General features: G+C 40.4%; 1 protein-coding gene across 2 annotated transcripts in view; it reads left to right on the top strand.

Annotated features, from left to right (window-relative positions):
• The window catches only part of DAAM1 (dishevelled associated activator of morphogenesis 1), a 175,782-nt gene that overhangs the window by 125,127 nt on the left and 34,277 nt on the right, over positions 1 to 16,378 (top strand). For both annotated transcript variants that reach the window (XM_029951671.1, XM_029951669.1), the window contains exons 5-15: positions 612 to 706; positions 2,765 to 3,098; positions 3,700 to 3,810; positions 3,937 to 4,040; positions 5,263 to 5,329; positions 5,557 to 5,674; positions 6,082 to 6,220; positions 6,506 to 6,564; positions 9,677 to 9,864; positions 10,586 to 10,885; positions 11,207 to 11,314. In XM_029951671.1, coding sequence (XP_029807531.1) covers positions 612 to 706; positions 2,765 to 3,098; positions 3,700 to 3,810; positions 3,937 to 4,040; positions 5,263 to 5,329; positions 5,557 to 5,674; positions 6,082 to 6,220; positions 6,506 to 6,564; positions 9,677 to 9,864; positions 10,586 to 10,885; positions 11,207 to 11,314 — 1,623 coding nt within the window. The remainder of the gene's footprint in view (positions 1 to 611; positions 707 to 2,764; positions 3,099 to 3,699; positions 3,811 to 3,936; positions 4,041 to 5,262; positions 5,330 to 5,556; positions 5,675 to 6,081; positions 6,221 to 6,505; positions 6,565 to 9,676; positions 9,865 to 10,585; positions 10,886 to 11,206; positions 11,315 to 16,378) is intronic.

Genomic DNA, 16,378 nt, shown 5'->3' with positions numbered 1-16,378 from the left:
CACGCACACACACACACACACATACTCTGTAGCCAAATTCCCAATTTCCAAATGGTGGTGAATCACTTCTAAAGCTTAAATCTTTACTGTGAAGGAATTGCCTAACTTAGTATCACATCTGATTTCATTGTTCCTCTTAAATAATTGGATGTAACAAAAAGTGTAAAATATTGCATTTTTTGGTGTGAAGATTACACAAACCACCTCAGTTTGATAGTATGATAATGTTATTAACTTTAGTTGCCAGAATACTGTATTTAACTGCAGGTCCAATATTCTTTCTATAAAATATAAATAGTAATACCTTCTTCAGAGTGTAGTTACAGAGTAGTTACACAACTATAGTGGGACAAACTAAAGTCTCTACTGGAGATTTCTAAACATTTCTTAAAGGTTTATCTAAAATTTGAAAGAACTTTTAGGAGAGATAACCAATCTAATTCTTATAACTTTTGCTCTGTATTTTGGTTTTGTAGTAATCTTGATTATAGATGGACTCATTGTTTATTTGTCTTAAAAGTGATAATAGCACATAGTCTGTAGGCTTGTCTTGCTTGTACACTAGTTAAATCATAGAATTTGAAGAGGTAACTTCCATTTTCTTTGTATAGAGAAAATCTCTCCTGGCTTTAGAGAAGGAAGAGGAAGAAGAGAGAAGTAAAACTATAGAGAGTTTGAAAACAGCACTAAGGACAAAACCAATGAGGTAATTCTTTTCTGGGTAGCATATGCTACTTGTCACTTTGTTTTTTCTTCCTTGGTTTCTCCCTTCTTTTCTACCCTCCTTTCTTCTTTTTTTCTGCAATAGCCAAACTTTCAAGGACGTCTTAAATTCATGCAATTGAACATGAGTGAAATACTTTAATCAATGAACATCCAATGAATTGATTTTCTTCAGTTAAAAGATATGCAGATAGCTGTTAAGTGCCTAAAATTTAAAAAGAGACTAGCAAGTTTTGGTGGCAGATGTGGAGAAACTGAACCCCCCGCCCCCATACACTGCTGCTGGGAATGTAAAATCGTTCAGCTACTTTGGAAAACAGTTGGACCGTCCCTCATACCATTAAACATAGGATTGGCATGTCATCTGACTATTCCTCAGTATATAACCAAGAGAAATGAAAACCTGTCTCCCAAAAACCCATACAGGAAGGTGGCTCAGTTGGTTAAGTGTCTGATTTCGGCTCAGGTCATGATCTCATGGTTTGTGGGTTTGAGCCCCACAACAGGCTCTGTGCTGACAGCTCAGAGACTAGAACCTGCTTCTCAGATTTGGGTCTTCCTCTCTCTCTCTCTCTGCCCCTTTCTTGCTCATGCTCTGTCTCTTTCTCTCTCACAAAGATAATTAAACCTTTAACATTTTTTTGAAATAAATAAACACTAAAAAAAATTGGGGGGAATGTCTGGGTGGCTCAGTCAGTTAAGTGTCTGACTTCAGCTTGGGTCATGATCTCACGGTTCATGAATTCGAACCCCACATCAGGCTCTGTGCTGACAGCTCAGAGCCTTGAGCCTGCTTCGAATTCTGTGTCTCGCTCTCTCTGTTTCTCCTCTGCTCACACTCTTTCTGTCTCTCTCTCTCTCTCTCTCAAAAATAAATAAAGATAAAAAAATTTTTTTTAAATCAGATGATGGCAATGGTTGCACATCTCTACATATCACTGAATTGTACATTTTAAAGTATGAATTTTATGGCATGTGAGTTATATCTCAATAAAGCTGTTATTAAAAATGATGCATAGTCAGCCTTCTCTGTGTGTCCCACACATCTTCATTTTGTAGCCTTTAAGGTTTGGTGAGATGTTGGGGTGCTTCTAGTTACATTTCATTAACATAGGTGCAATCAATGAAGCTGACTGATCCATCCAGTTGGGCTACATCTGGGTTGTGCAATTGCATGGAATCACTAAGAAAATAAAGATTTCCTTTTCTTTAATTATAAACTGTGAAGATTTGTCTATTGATTTATCCAAAAATTCTATGCAGTTGTATGACAAAGGTTTTCTAGCCAATCCTATCTCAGTGTTTCCCTATTTGTGTGTGTTTTGCATTCTCAGATGTTAATGGGTATCCAAGGCAAAATAAATTTGGAAGTTTCTTGTGTAGTTGTGTAAACAAGTTATGTTACTTCTGAAATTTTCAGAGACTTCAAATGCATATCATGAATTATTCTCTTTGATTGACTTTACAGTAAATAAGCACGATAGATGTCAATTAAACTAATGTGCAATGACAAGGAATTGCTGTTACTTATTTTATATATTGGGATTGCAGTAGCATTTCTTACAAAAGAAGAGTTATGCTACACAATATTAGTAATATAGATTGTCATTTGTTTGACAAGCAAATATCCTAGAATTTAAGGATGCAGTTTAATGTCATTGATATGGGCCAGTGCTTAATATAAAGGTATCTAGGGGGCTGGATGCTATAACATAGGATCAGCAGATGACTTTAACTTAAGTTAAAGTATTTTGAGTGTCTTCTTGTTCCTGATTTTCTGTGGTTGTGTGATATGTTCATTGGTTCTTTGTATCAGTAGAGATCTTTGTATCTCAAATTGAGATTTTTACACCTTTCTGAGAGATCTGACCATTGGGTTTGTGCTAAGGAAGAGGCCAGGAATTAAGACTTCATCAATGTAGATCCTTTGGTACTCAGGAACTATGTTTTCCTTCCTCCTGCCCCTGCAAAATTTTCCAAATTTGGAGAAAACTCCAAATAGACTTAAATCTGACACATTTTAACTTTCTTCTCCTGACAGGTTTGTAACCAGATTCATTGACTTGGATGGCCTATCATGTATCCTCAACTTTCTAAAGACCATGGACTATGAGACCTCAGAGTCTCGAATACATACCTCTCTCATTGGTTGTATAAAGGCGCTAATGAACAACTCTCAAGGTCGGGCTCATGTCCTGGCCCACTCTGAGAGTATAAACGTGATTGCTCAGAGTCTGAGCACAGAGAACATTAAAACCAAGGTGGCCGTGCTGGAAATCTTGGGCGCCGTGTGCCTGGTTCCCGGGGGTCACAAGAAGGTTCTGCAGGCCATGCTGCACTACCAGAAGTATGCCAGTGAAAGAACTCGCTTTCAGGTGGGCGTGCTCCCTCGCTGCTTTGTCATTGACCCCGTTTGGCAGGTGCCTTCCTAGCCCTGAAGGGGGGATGTGACTTATTTCCCCCTGTGATGATTACTCACACTGTGTCTTCCAGTCTTTCCTTCCTTGTGGGTCTTAGTACCAGAGTAGATTATGCTTTCTAGTTAATCAATCTGGGATTTTAGATTTATTGAACTTGAAAATGTGGCCCTGCTTTCCACATGTCACGTAGCATATGTCTTTTGAATCCACAAAATGCACTGTTCCCTGAAAATTTTAGGGGTTACCATTCTTGATTTAGTATTGATATATATAGTGGGATTATGTCACCATATTTATGCTCACATATAAAGAGCTGAGTTGACAAAGCAGTCTTTTGTATTTTGTATACATGTATATGTGTGATGTAGGCATTTTGAAAGTCAGAGGTTTTTTCTTAACTAATTTTAAGAAAAATAAAAGATGTTTCTCTATAGATCCATGTAACTCTGACTAAACACAAGGTTTTAAAATTTTACTTCTGAGTATAAAATTAATAAAGTGAAGGTACGATTAGTAGTGATCCAGTCCTTTGTTTCTACATTTGTGTCCTTGGTAGACATTAATCAATGACTTGGATAAAAGCACAGGACGGTATCGAGATGAAGTGAGTCTCAAGACTGCCATCATGTCCTTCATCAACGCAGTGCTAAGCCAAGGCGCTGGGGTGGTAAGAACCTTCTGTACTTGCTATTGAAAACATATATTGTTAAAGAATTATCTTTAAAAAAAAAAAAAAAGAATTGCTACGTAGTCCAAAAAGCATAAATGTAATTTATCACCCTTTCACTTTCAGGAAAGTTTGGACTTTAGACTTCATCTTCGCTACGAATTTCTGATGTTAGGAATTCAACCTGTAATAGATAAATTAAGGGAACATGAAAATTCAACATTAGATAGGTAAGTCAGACTATTCCCATCTGAGATTGTTCTCAAGCTTTTTCCATATGTGTAGTGCCAGCCTGTGAACTGCTTGTGACCTCTCGTCACATAAGGAGCTGGCAGCAGACTGTTAGTTCAACTCTGGCGCTTTTTAAGACTTTCTCCCTGAAGGCAGCAGACTGTTAGTTCAACTCTGGCGATTTTTAAGACTTTCTCCCTGAAGGAGGCAGCACATTGTGTGGAGAAGGTCATGTGGTTCCAAAATCAGACTGAATCCATATTCTTGTCTTACCTCTTTAACTTGCTATGTATTCTAGTCAAGTTACTCAATCTTTCTGAATCTTACTGTTGTTATTGTTGTATTGTTTTTTTCTAAGATATATGACAATGATGATGATGATACCTATCTTTTATTGGCTGTTATGAAAATTGACTATAAATCATGGAAGCACCTTGATAAGCATTCTGTGAAGTTACTTTTCACTCTCTTATTCATTTGCTCTTATTTGCAATCATTTTACCTTTTCTAAGATCTCCCACCAGCTCTTAGATCTCTTCTTCTACCACTCTTCCCCCTCATTCATGCACTCTACATGCTCTCCTCTTTGATATTCTCTGAACATGTCAAAATACTCTTGCCTCAGGGCCTTGGCACTTGCTATTTGCTCAGCATTAAAAGATCTTCCTGCAAATGTCCAAATTGCTAATTCCCTTGTTCCCTTCCAAGAGACCTGTTCAAACCAGTGTGTGTCCACCACTCACCTTATCTCCCATCATTCTCTATACCCTTTACTCTCATATATTTATTTTCATAAAACTTATTATCCCCAGTTGCTAAAATACATATTAGGGACTCCATAAATATTTGAATGAATAGGTGAATGGCATGAATATTTCTTCCGTGATATTAATTCCTCAGTCAGGCAAATGTGGATATATGGACTTGTTTTTCCATAAAGGGAGTCTGTGAGCAGAAGCTGGACTTATGTTGGGATTTGATAAATGTTTATTAATTGTCTACTGTGTACTAGGCATCCTAAGCTTTGAAGCTTGTCTCTTATTGTGATCTCAGAGTATCTTTTTTCCTTAGAACAAAGGCATTCAAAATTTTGTGGTTTTATTTCTTTTAGTGCTATCTCTGAAAATTTAGGAAAGGCCTTAGTCTTAATATTCTGATTACTATGTGCTTATGTTTGTAGGACATTCTACTTTTAATAGCTTCTCTTTTATTGGATTTCAGGCATTTAGATTTTTTTGAAATGCTGAGAAATGAAGATGAACTAGAATTTGCCAAAAGATTTGAACTGGTAAGTATGCTCACAGTTATTCGATTTAACTCATCAACTCATGGACTTCCCCTGTGGTAATGTGTGTTGAGATGACATGGGCCAGTATAACCAAAAAGCAAAATCTGGGTTCTGTTTTGCTACCTAAGTGGCAGGATTAGCTCTGGGTGCCTTGGATTTGCTTACCTTGCATCGCAGCTATTGAGGATACTGGGCATTGACTTAGATTTCTTTTTCATATGGAATAGCTTCACATAGACACAAAAAGTGCGACTCAGATGTTCGAGCTGACCAGGAAGAGGCTGACCCATAGTGAAGCTTACCCTCACTTCATGTCCATCCTGCACCACTGCCTCCAAATGCCTTGTGAGTGTGTTTGTGACTTACATGTGTGCTTTTTAATGTTTGGACATCATCCAAAGGGCTCTGTCTTCTGAGCAATGCTGATTAGGTTGGGTGGACACCAGGGATTCCAAACCTTGCTTTTGTGACAGCCCGAAGTGTCTCCACGCAGCATAAGGGGTATTATTCTAAAAATGAAATGAATTATAACTTAGATTTTTAAAAATAAATATATGCCTTGTAACACATTTAGAAAGGGGTAGAAAGTGCCTCTTAATCATATAAATGATCGTCGCATGTCAGAATTCCAGAAACTTTGAGAAGTGCTGGTGCAGATGTAAACATCTCTGGTGGGTGTCCGCTGTTGAAAACTATTCATCCTAGTTTAGAAACAACATGAAGTATCTTTCCATCCTTCTTTTCTTTTTTAGACAAGAGAAGTGGCAACACCGTTCAGTACTGGCTACTACTAGATAGAATTATACAGCAGATAGTCATTCAGAATGACAAAGGACAGGACCCTGACACCACACCTTTGGAAAACTTTAACATTAAGAATGTCGTACGAATGTAAGTTTCTTATTTTGCTGTCTGTGAGATGATAATCACACTGTAAGATGTTTACTTTATCCTACTTTAAAATAGCAGCTGGGAGAACTGAAATGTTCTAGAGGTCAAATATGAGGGCCTATATATACATATGCAATGTATCTGAGTAACATCTGGGTTTAAACGGGTTTCAGGCATGCTGAGGATTTTCTCTGCAGTGGACTATTTTTGTACCTAGAAGAGCATGCATTTTGGCAACGAGCCTTTTATGTTTTTGTAATGAATGCTCTTTTAACTATTATACAGGTTGGTTAATGAAAATGAAGTTAAGCAGTGGAAAGAACAAGCAGAAAAAATGAGAAAAGGTAAATAATGAGGCCCTGACATGGAAGAGGTCACGTATTTGGTTACTGGGCAGCTGTAGGGTCTCTGTATGTTTTAGAAATTTGCACTAATACTTCTTACTGACTTGAACGCATCCAACAGTCTATCTTTTTCTGTGTCTTTAGGGCAGTTTGCCCTGTTTTCTCTTAAATCCAGCTATTTTAGTTGTCATGCTGATTGCCCAGTATTTTATCCTATTATTATAATTACATAAATTTTTTTTAAAAGCTTGTAGCATTTGCTGTCTGGCATTCATTCATTAACTCAAATTTTCTTAACTACCACTCATGCCAGCCTTCCCCCGACCCCGTAACTGCTCTTTAAATCCCACTAGGTTTTAACGGCACTACCCAGAATTTTAAGAGAAACCCAGGTCACTTGATTCAGCAGCCCAAATCTCCACATGACCTTAGTTTGGCACGAGTTAGAAAAAGAGAAATCATTTAGAAAATCACTGACCATCATATATATGCATTATGAAACATTCCTAGGCCAGCTGTCGGTGAGTATTTGCGTATGTCATTGGTCTTAACACTCAGCATCAAATGTTAGGAGAGTCATTTGTCTCCATCACTGTGCCAGCCACTCACAGAATGGATAGAAGTCGCCTGCTCCCTTGCAAATGCTTGTAACTCGAAGTCAGCCATCTTATGAAAACAGTCCTATTCCCAGCCTCTGCTCTTTCACTTGCTGGTTAACAGACTTCCTTTTCCTTGTCCAACTTACTTACTCACAGCCAGTGAAACACAATAGCACTCACCCTCGATATTTAGTGCATTGAAAAGAGGGTCCAGGAGATGCCAAAGCATTTCCTTTTCCCTCATCACATTCGTCCTTTTCCATGGAGCAGAAAAGCAAGGCCACCACTGGTAGCAGAAAATAACAAACATGCAGTACACTTATCTTACCAGTTCCTCCTATGAATTCAGATTGCTCTCACACAAGTGAGGTTGCCCCATACCTTTTTATAAATAGATTCCAGAAGCTGCTATAGAAAGAACAGAAACACTAGCCAAAGGTTGGGGTGAAGAGAGAGGATGCCAAAGAGAAAATGGTTAGATGATACTTTAGGGGCAAACCATAGAGCATGGGGATTCGGGAATGCAAGTGGAGGACAGCACACAGGACCAAAGCTTTGGAGTCATTCAACCAGTCATTCAGTGGATGCTTGTTGAATGACCATACGTGTCAGGCACTGTGCTGGGCTCTGGGTCTACGTCTCAGCTCTGTTCCTCACTGACTGCGTGCGTAGGCACACAGACTGCTCTTCTCCACCCTCCTCTGTAAGCTGAAGATTACATCTAACTCACAGGGTTGTTGGAAAGATTAAATGACAAAATAGATATAAGGACTTTAACACAGGGCCATATTGATTACACAGTAAATGATAGGGACTATAGTAGATTTAGGCGGCTGAGGTGGTACAAGAAATAAGGGCCAAGGTCAGTGGGTGGAACGGGATGGTTTAACATGAGGTCACAGGTAGAGTGTAAAAGAGGGAGATACTGCAGATAAATTCATTATTTTCTGTCATCTTCAAGTAGCAAGGCTGTATTAAAGAGGGCACACGATGATGGCTCGGGGTGGAAGCCATGACCCGAAAAGTGGAGAAGTCTCTTACTATGGCATACTCAGTAGTAAGTGCTCAATAAAATCTTAGCAAATGGATGGTAAATGAACACCTTTGTAGGGAGAATCCTTTAGGCTGCAGCTTCCCAAACCAGGCATTACATCAGAATCCTCTTTGAAAACACACACCTAAGCCCTTTCCCTGACCCATCGAAGAGACTCCCTGGAATAGGGGCTGGGGCTCCTGAAATGTTGAAATCTCTGAGGTGGTTCTGAGGCACAGTCAGATTTGTCAAAGCTTGAGACCAATCATAAGATTTAAGTCTTACAATTGTGAAAGAGGAGTGACGTGGAGACAGAAGAAGGAAAATGGGAGATGGGGAGGTGGTTTTAGATGCATCTCCGAAGAAGTCAGGGATGCATTCATTCACGGAGTAGTAGAAGTGGCTTATTGGTCATCTTAACATCGAGGCTGGTAAAATTCAAAGGCTGTCAGTGGCATGAACCCTCCTCTGCAAACTCATAAGAGAGAAAGTAAGAGACGGAGAAAGCAAGAATTGAAATGTGTTATCAGATTCAGAAATAGAGACCAATTCTGCATAGCTCAGCCCCAGTGGGTTTTATCTGTAATGGGTTTACTTTATAAAAAGAGTAGGAATTGGGGCCAACTATTTGCAATAAAAATCTGCAGCCTCAACTTCATTACTCCTCTTTCCCAAAGCTCCTCACTCCTGTGAGGGCTGGAATCAGCAGGCATATTGACAATGTAAATAAGCATTGAGCTAAATTGGATGCCTTGTTCCATTATACAGGATTGGGAAGTTAGTAAAACTGCAGCTGAGAGCTAATATTTTTCTCCCCATATTATGGTGATCCTCATGCTCTGCCCTTAGGGTCTTTCATGCTGAGATGATAGCACTTGCTTTCACAAGTTTTAAGGACTATTTGCCAGAAGCATAAGATACTTCAAGTCCAAGTCTCAGCCTTCTGAGAGGAGAATGCGGGAGAGGACTCTGTCAGGACAGACGCCGTCTGGCATCAGCATATCCCTGCAGAGCAAGATCTCCCTCTCAGCCCTCTGCTGGTTGGACGCGAGCCAGCAACCTGGCTAACAAACAGTGGCTTCTCTGGTTCTCCTTTCTAATTTGTGAAAAGAAGCCCTTTTAATGTTCATTTTCCTTAGTGTGACTATAGGACCATTTTTATGACAGGATCCTGACTTAAATACCAAACAGGCACCATTATCCTCCACAAATAGGTGCTCACACTTGTGTTCCATCCTTAGGACTGTGACTTTAGCGTCTCTTCTTTACAAAATGTAGTGCACCAAAACGTTGTTTCACCTGGAGACCCCTCCAAGCACAAACACCACTGAGTCCACAGGCCGCTCCCTTTGATGGAGGAGAGGAATAATATTTACCTAATAAAGAGCCTCACAAGTGTCCTCAGCCAGTTTTCTGTTTAGAGAAAGACGCTTCGGCTTTGAAGAATCCCGTTTTCACGTCCCATTGTTTTCCTGTGTAGAGCACAATGAGTTGCAACAGAAACTGGAAAAGAAAGAGCGCGAATGTGATGCCAAGACCCAAGAGAAGGAGGAGATGATGCAGACCTTAAATAAAATGAAAGAGAAGCTCGAAAAGGAGACCAGCGAGCATAAGCAAGTCAAGCAGCAGGTGGCAGATCTCACAGCACAGCTCCACGAGCTTAGCAGGGTGAGGGCCGGCGCCGCGGCTGGGTCTTCTGTTTCTGGGCAGCTGCTGGGCCTCATCTTCCCTGGAGCCCCTCTACTTAAGGCAGACAGCTTCTGCCCGGGAGGATGAATCCTTGTGATTTATCGTAGTGGTTTTAAGATGTACCCTGTCTGCTGTCACAGAGGTAGGTTAGGCAGCAAAGGGGGCTTGGAGGTGTGCGTATTTAAACGCAGGTCCTCTAATAAAGCAAAGGAGATCACATTAGCTTTTTTTTCCTTTAAGTTTTATTTATTTATTTTAAGAGAAGGGAGGAGAGAGAATCCCAAGAAGCTCCGTGCTGTCAGCGTAGTTCCCAATGTGGGGCTCTAACTCACCAACTGTGAGATCCTGACCTGAGCCGAAATCCAAAGTTAGACGCATAACCAGCTGAGCCACCCAGGCACCTCCACATCAACTTCTTAAAATGAAAATTGATCTCATGAAAACCAAACTGATGCTATAAGAAATGAGAGGTACTTGAGTGCTATACAGACAAGCACTAATGTGCTACATACAAAGGGCTGACTCAGTAAGTCCATGAAGACCCTAAAGTCCATTTGATTTACTGCCCCTTTAAACCCATCTTCTCAGAAATGTGACTTTCTCTATAACATATGTTTTAGACAAAGTTTCAGACTCTCAGAATCATCCTGTGAATTTACTTCTTCCACTGACCTCTCTTTTCCTATTTTTACTCTTTCAGAGAGCTGTCTGTGCTTCAGTCCCAGGTGGACCCTCCCCTGGAGCCCCAGGGGGGCCCTTTCCTTCCTCTGTCCCAGGGTCCCTCCTTCCCCCTCCACCACCCCCACCCCTACCAGGTGGAATGCTTCCTCCTCCGCCTCCTCCCCTTCCTCCAGGCGGCCCTCCTCCTCCCCCAGGGCCTCCTCCCTTAGGGGGGATCATGCCACCTCCTGGTGCTCCACTGGGTCTGGCACTCAAGAAGAAAAACATTCCTCAGCCCACAAATGCTCTGAAATCCTTCAACTGGTCTAAGCTGCCTGAGGTAAGTCATTTGTTCTGATTTTCCCTCTAATGGATAACATTAGCAGCTCACTGCGTTGTCACTGAAAAGGGAAACAGCCCTGACTGTTAAATGATTTCATTTTCTAGTATGGACTCGGGTTCTCACTAACTCAGATACTTAAGTGATAAAGCGGAAATAAATGACATGTTGTTTGAAGCCAGACCACTTAGAGCATCTGGTGGGATGAAAAATTGAGGATGGCAGCACTTAAAAAAAAAAAAATAAATAAATAAATAACAACGTCTGTTCTTTTTTGTATATAACCATAAACTCTAGTACTTATTCACTTGACGTTTGCAGAACAAACTTGAAGGAACAGTATGGACCGAAATTGATGATACGAAAGTCTTCAAAATTCTAGACCTGGAAGACCTGGAGAGAACATTCTCTGCCTACCAAAGGCAGCAGGTAACACCGGGTGCTCTCCAGATGCCAAAAAAAAAAAAAAAAAAAAAAAAAAGGAAGTCCTGTCCTTGTGCATGGTCCCTGGGCTGTGTGCCACCCCATGAGGGATGGGCATCTTGGCTCCAGGCTGTCTGGCCTACCCTGCTCTGTTCCTGCAAAGCAGCATGGTGGGCCTGTGTTCACGTGTGTGTCTCAGTGCCTGTCAGTGTATGTATGTGAACGTGTTGAAGCTGCCTGTTAACTTCATACCCTGGTGTGTGTCCAAGACCTTATCTGCATTGGTGGAAGGAGTTTTGCATATTAATATCTCTTGTGCTCAGTCCAGACGGGTCACCAGGAGCAAATACTAGCAGGAGAGCTCCCTAACTTGTAAGTGTCACAGGGTTTGGTTCTCAAGCCAGTTTAGTTTATCGAACTTCTAAAAATCTGTATGTCCAGTGGTTATTACCAGAAGTGAACCGCTTTCTGAAATAGGTGGAACCCTTAGACTTACAAGGGTTTGTAAATAACTATGATTTGGCAGCTAGCCAGAACCTTTGAAGTTTTTACTGGATGTCACAAACATGATAGACTCAGAAGCGGGGCTGGGAAGGCTGAGCAATTTGGAGGATGGCACTGATAGAAAAGGACAAGAGAAGCTTCTCAAACAGGAGCCAAACTCTTGTGATGCTAGTGGGAACGTGGGATTTAGTGCTTGCTTGCTATCCAGGTTGATGTGGCCGGGCCATCAGCTTTATGCCATGCGCTCTGGTCACAGCTGATGGTACCTCTCCCTCTTGGGAGGGCGTCTTAGGAGATCCTCCTAAGGGTGGACCAGAAGAGGTCACAACAAGGGTCCCAAACAGACAGTCAGAGACCCAGGAAGGGAAACATCGTGTCCTGGAATGGGAGATTCTTCAGGATGGCTGAGAGAGATGATGGAGAGAGCAGAGTGCATCTTACTAGGAACACATGGAGGCCAGGCATCTGCCTTTCCTGGGAGCTCTTTAACTCCTGAATGAATCCTGTCTGGGGTGGAGCATCCTCAGACCAGCTGCAGACTTCCTAGTTTCCTTAGGCTGGCATAGGTTCCCAAGAAAGAGTGTCTCAACAGAACTGCCCGCCATCGAGGGAGAAGATGGACTGAGGCTGGGGAGGAGCCAAAGCTGACAGGTTTTTATTTTAAAGCCTTTGATGCATCTGAAACTACTGAGAAAGTAGTATGTCTCTTAGCCAGAATATGTTCACTAAGAGGGAACGTTGCTCTGCAAGGCATTCTATGCTATTAGAGTGAAGTGCAAAAATGCTGGTCATTGTCTGCCATGGTGGCGTGACCACATAACAGGAGCCCTCAGCTGGGGACCCTCCATAAGTATGAAGGAAACTTGCGCGGTGCTGAACCCACAAAATAAAGGAAATGAAGGGAAAAAGATAAGATACATCCAGTAGAAAGCAAGAAACTTTATCTTTCAAGGGACAGACAAAGGGTATGTTTAGGGCCCTCATATGGCAGGTGGTTGGACCAGACTCATTCCTGATTGGCTGCACTGAACCTCCTCTCTCTGTCTCTCTTTTGCTGGCCCAGGAAGGTGTTCTCTGGGCCTTGACCTGAAGTCGTAGGACATTTTAGCAAATTTCCTGGTAGATTCAGTGATCTTCTGACCTCATTACACATCCAGTTGATTTCCCACTTCAGTTTCAGTTACTAATTCTGGTCCATTCTGGTTGCCTAAGGTGAAGGTTTGGGAGCTTAGAAAAGTAAATTAAAGAAAGGGAAAACAGCAGTTATTCCAAATGATGCTATTCAAGCCTGAGCGTGTGAGTTGCATTTATTATGAAGGCAGGTGGTTAAAAGACCCAAGTTTACAAGACTCATAATTAACTGGCTTTCAGCAGAAGGTGCGGAAGGATGCTGCCAAAATGCTCTGGGACAAATATGTGGACAGTTCTCAAGAGCTCTGGGAAACAGAGCTGCAGAAAGCCTAGCGATTGGGTAATTGTCTCCTAGCAACCGCCCACTGTTTAAGTAATCAGTAGTCATTCCAGTCAGTGTAGGCCGGAACATTTCAGTTGTACTTAACACTAAGGAGACTGGTAAGTAGATTCGTTTGTGACATTTTCAATAGCACTTTCTGGAAAAAGATTTCAACACATTTGGCTCAGTGTGATTGATGTAGGTTTCCCCTTTGGTGCATGGATTTGAGATGAGTTTTTAAAACCATAGATAAATTTCCCAAATAAAGGTAATTTGAGCCATTTTATTGGGTTTATTGAATGTTGAGAGCCAAAAAAAAAGAAAGAAAACTAAAGATGCAGACATTCCCGCAGGAATTTGTAGGACAGAATATAGGAAATGGGTGCTTGTCACTGAGTGTCCCTTATCTCCTTATCTAATGGCAATGTCAAAGACCTGTGTAGTTTCATTTTAATCTTGGCAATACACTGTATAATTATCATCGCACTTGAACTGCTCTCCTTTCCACTCTCCAGTGAATATTTGGAACCTGTTTTTTTCCTATAGTATCTCCTCTATCCCTCCAGATATAAAACCCTGGTCAAACTTCCTGAACTTCAGCCAATTGTTTGAACAAGTCAGTTTCTCAGAGAGGCAAACACGAATACCATTACCTGTGTGCATGTGATAAGAACACTATACAGAGTAAGATTTTTGAACAAAACCTCAGGCATGAGATTAGTATACTTTAGATGAACACTGATTAATGATATTTAGGAGAGATTTTATATAAATATGTACACATATGCAAGATAAACATATTTATATTGTCTGCTTTGTATATGAAATACTTCCAAGGATGCAAATGTATTAAATGGTTGCATGGGCTTATGATGCAACTTACAGTATAAAAGCAAAGAGGAAGACACTCTGTATTGACTAAAAATTGATAATATTAAGTATCCATTACATTTTTGGTGCTTAGTACGATATACAGTCTCATCAACTGTAAAACTTGGTTCTTAAGGCACTCTTGCACTTACTTTTTAATTTAATCCTCACACCAGCTCTATGAGGTATTAGTCCTATCTCATAGATATAGAAATATAGCTTAGTGTATATTCAGTTTCTGAACAGAGGCACAGTCAGGTCGCAAATGGCATAAATTCTCAGTTTCACTTTGTTCTTACGCCACGGTTTCATTCATTATGAAGGTCAGGCTTTGTAAAGGATTTTCTGTAACTCCCATTTTTAACAACAAGACTGTTTCTATTCAGGATTTTTTTCTTCCAGTGTGGATATCAAAGGTGTGCAGGGCTGATTATGTAAGCTTATGTGCCATGTGAAATGGAATTTAATAGTGTGCAGTTATTCCCCAGCTTACATTCCAGAAGTTCATTTGAAAGTCAATTTCTTGAATCTTAGAACCTTTCTTCCTCATTGAAACTACATTATGCATGATTTCCAGGCCAACCACACACATCATGTGCATTGCATAGTAGTACTATTTCAGATACACTTAAACAATATTCATTTTGGTTTTGTGGGAAATTTTCACCTTAAGATGTTAAAAATTCATTCTCCCTATCCATGCAGTTGGATAGAGGTAGATGAATTTTACGTTTACCTAAAGGGAGTCATATCTTTATAGCAATGAATTTACAGCTCATATCTCCATCCCTTCTCCCAGTTCTTTGCGTGAGGGCACCCCTTCTTTACAGGCCCTATTATCAGCATATGGTAGAACATTCGAAAACCTCTCCACGCTGATTTAGGGAACAAAGGCTAACTCTAACCCCAAGTTCCAGAAGCTGACCTCTTTGTGCTAATAATGTAATCTAGAAGTCATTCTTGGGCTCCCATTTGGAACATTCCATGTTATCATGATTTTTTTTTTAATAAATGGTCCAAGAATTTTTCTTTCTTATTCTTTTCACATTTTCAATATTCTGTTGATCTAGTTTTCATGTTGAGAAATTATGATTTAGGATATTTATTTCAATAATATTGGCACTTCACCATGGCACATGAAGGCCGAAGAGAAAATTATGAATAATGGTTTTTCTGAGACCGAAGTATAAGGTAGAGGTTCTGTAATTGACTCCGTGTAAGAGTTAATTAGAGACAGGGTTTTATATAACTATTATGCATTCAGGGGCACCTGGGGCCTCAGTCAGCTAAGTGTTTGACTTCAGCTCAGGTCATGCATGATCTCACAGTTCATGGATTTGAGCATCGCAATGGGCTCTGTGCTGACAGTTCAGAGCCTGGAGCCTGCCTCAGATTCTGTGTCTCCCCTTCTCCCTCTGCTTCTCTGCCACTCATGCTCTGTCTCTCAAAAATGAATAAAATTTTTAAAAAATTTAATATTATGCATTTATATCAATGGTATGCGTTTTTCTGGAGAAGGATCCCTAGCTCTTGTCAAATTTGCAAAGGGATGCTAATAATGTAATCTCAAAAAGATTAAGAAACATCTAAGTAAGGATTATTATTATCTATAAAGTGTTGCATCATTATGTCATTGCGGAACCTTATCCCTAGGAAGTTATCAGCATTGGTTCCTAAAAATTTAAGTCCCAACTTTTATTTCTCAAAGCCCTACACCAAAAATCATCTGGAAAAATCAAACCTCCTGTTAGGTGATCCTATGGTGTCTGGCCCGAGCCAATTAGTGACTTATATAATGTTTCAAAAAAATTGTTAACTTATTTGAAAGAGGCCTGGACGCATCATTATTTTTAACACGCCCATCTAATAAGCTTTGTGATTTTATTTTAAATGTGGTGAAAGAACTCTTAAAGAAGGTAAACCTTAAGGCTAACAGTTAACTGCACTGTCCCATGGCATTCCTCACATCACCTCTGCAAAGATAAGATACATTACCTGGCTATTAACAGTCACACTTACTGCTACTGCTGGTAACAAGTGGAAGGTCTTAACCAGCTGTTCTTCAACTCAGTTAAAAAGAACAATAGAAAAAAGATGGACTTGATCATCAGCTTGAAAGATAACTGTATGATAGCTTCCAAGTATTGAGCTCATACATATGTGTGAGGTACTGTGCACAGTGCTTTTTTACATGAATTACCATGTTTAATAATCCAGTTGTTAATTCCACTTGGCAGATAGTA

The sequence above is a fragment of the Suricata suricatta genome, chromosome 9 (assembly GCF_006229205.1).
Source record: "Suricata suricatta isolate VVHF042 chromosome 9, meerkat_22Aug2017_6uvM2_HiC, whole genome shotgun sequence".
Classification (NCBI taxonomy): Eukaryota; Metazoa; Chordata; class Mammalia; order Carnivora; family Herpestidae; genus Suricata; species Suricata suricatta.
Note: the sequence above shows the minus strand (reverse complement) of the source record. Positions and strands in the feature narration are given on the sequence as shown.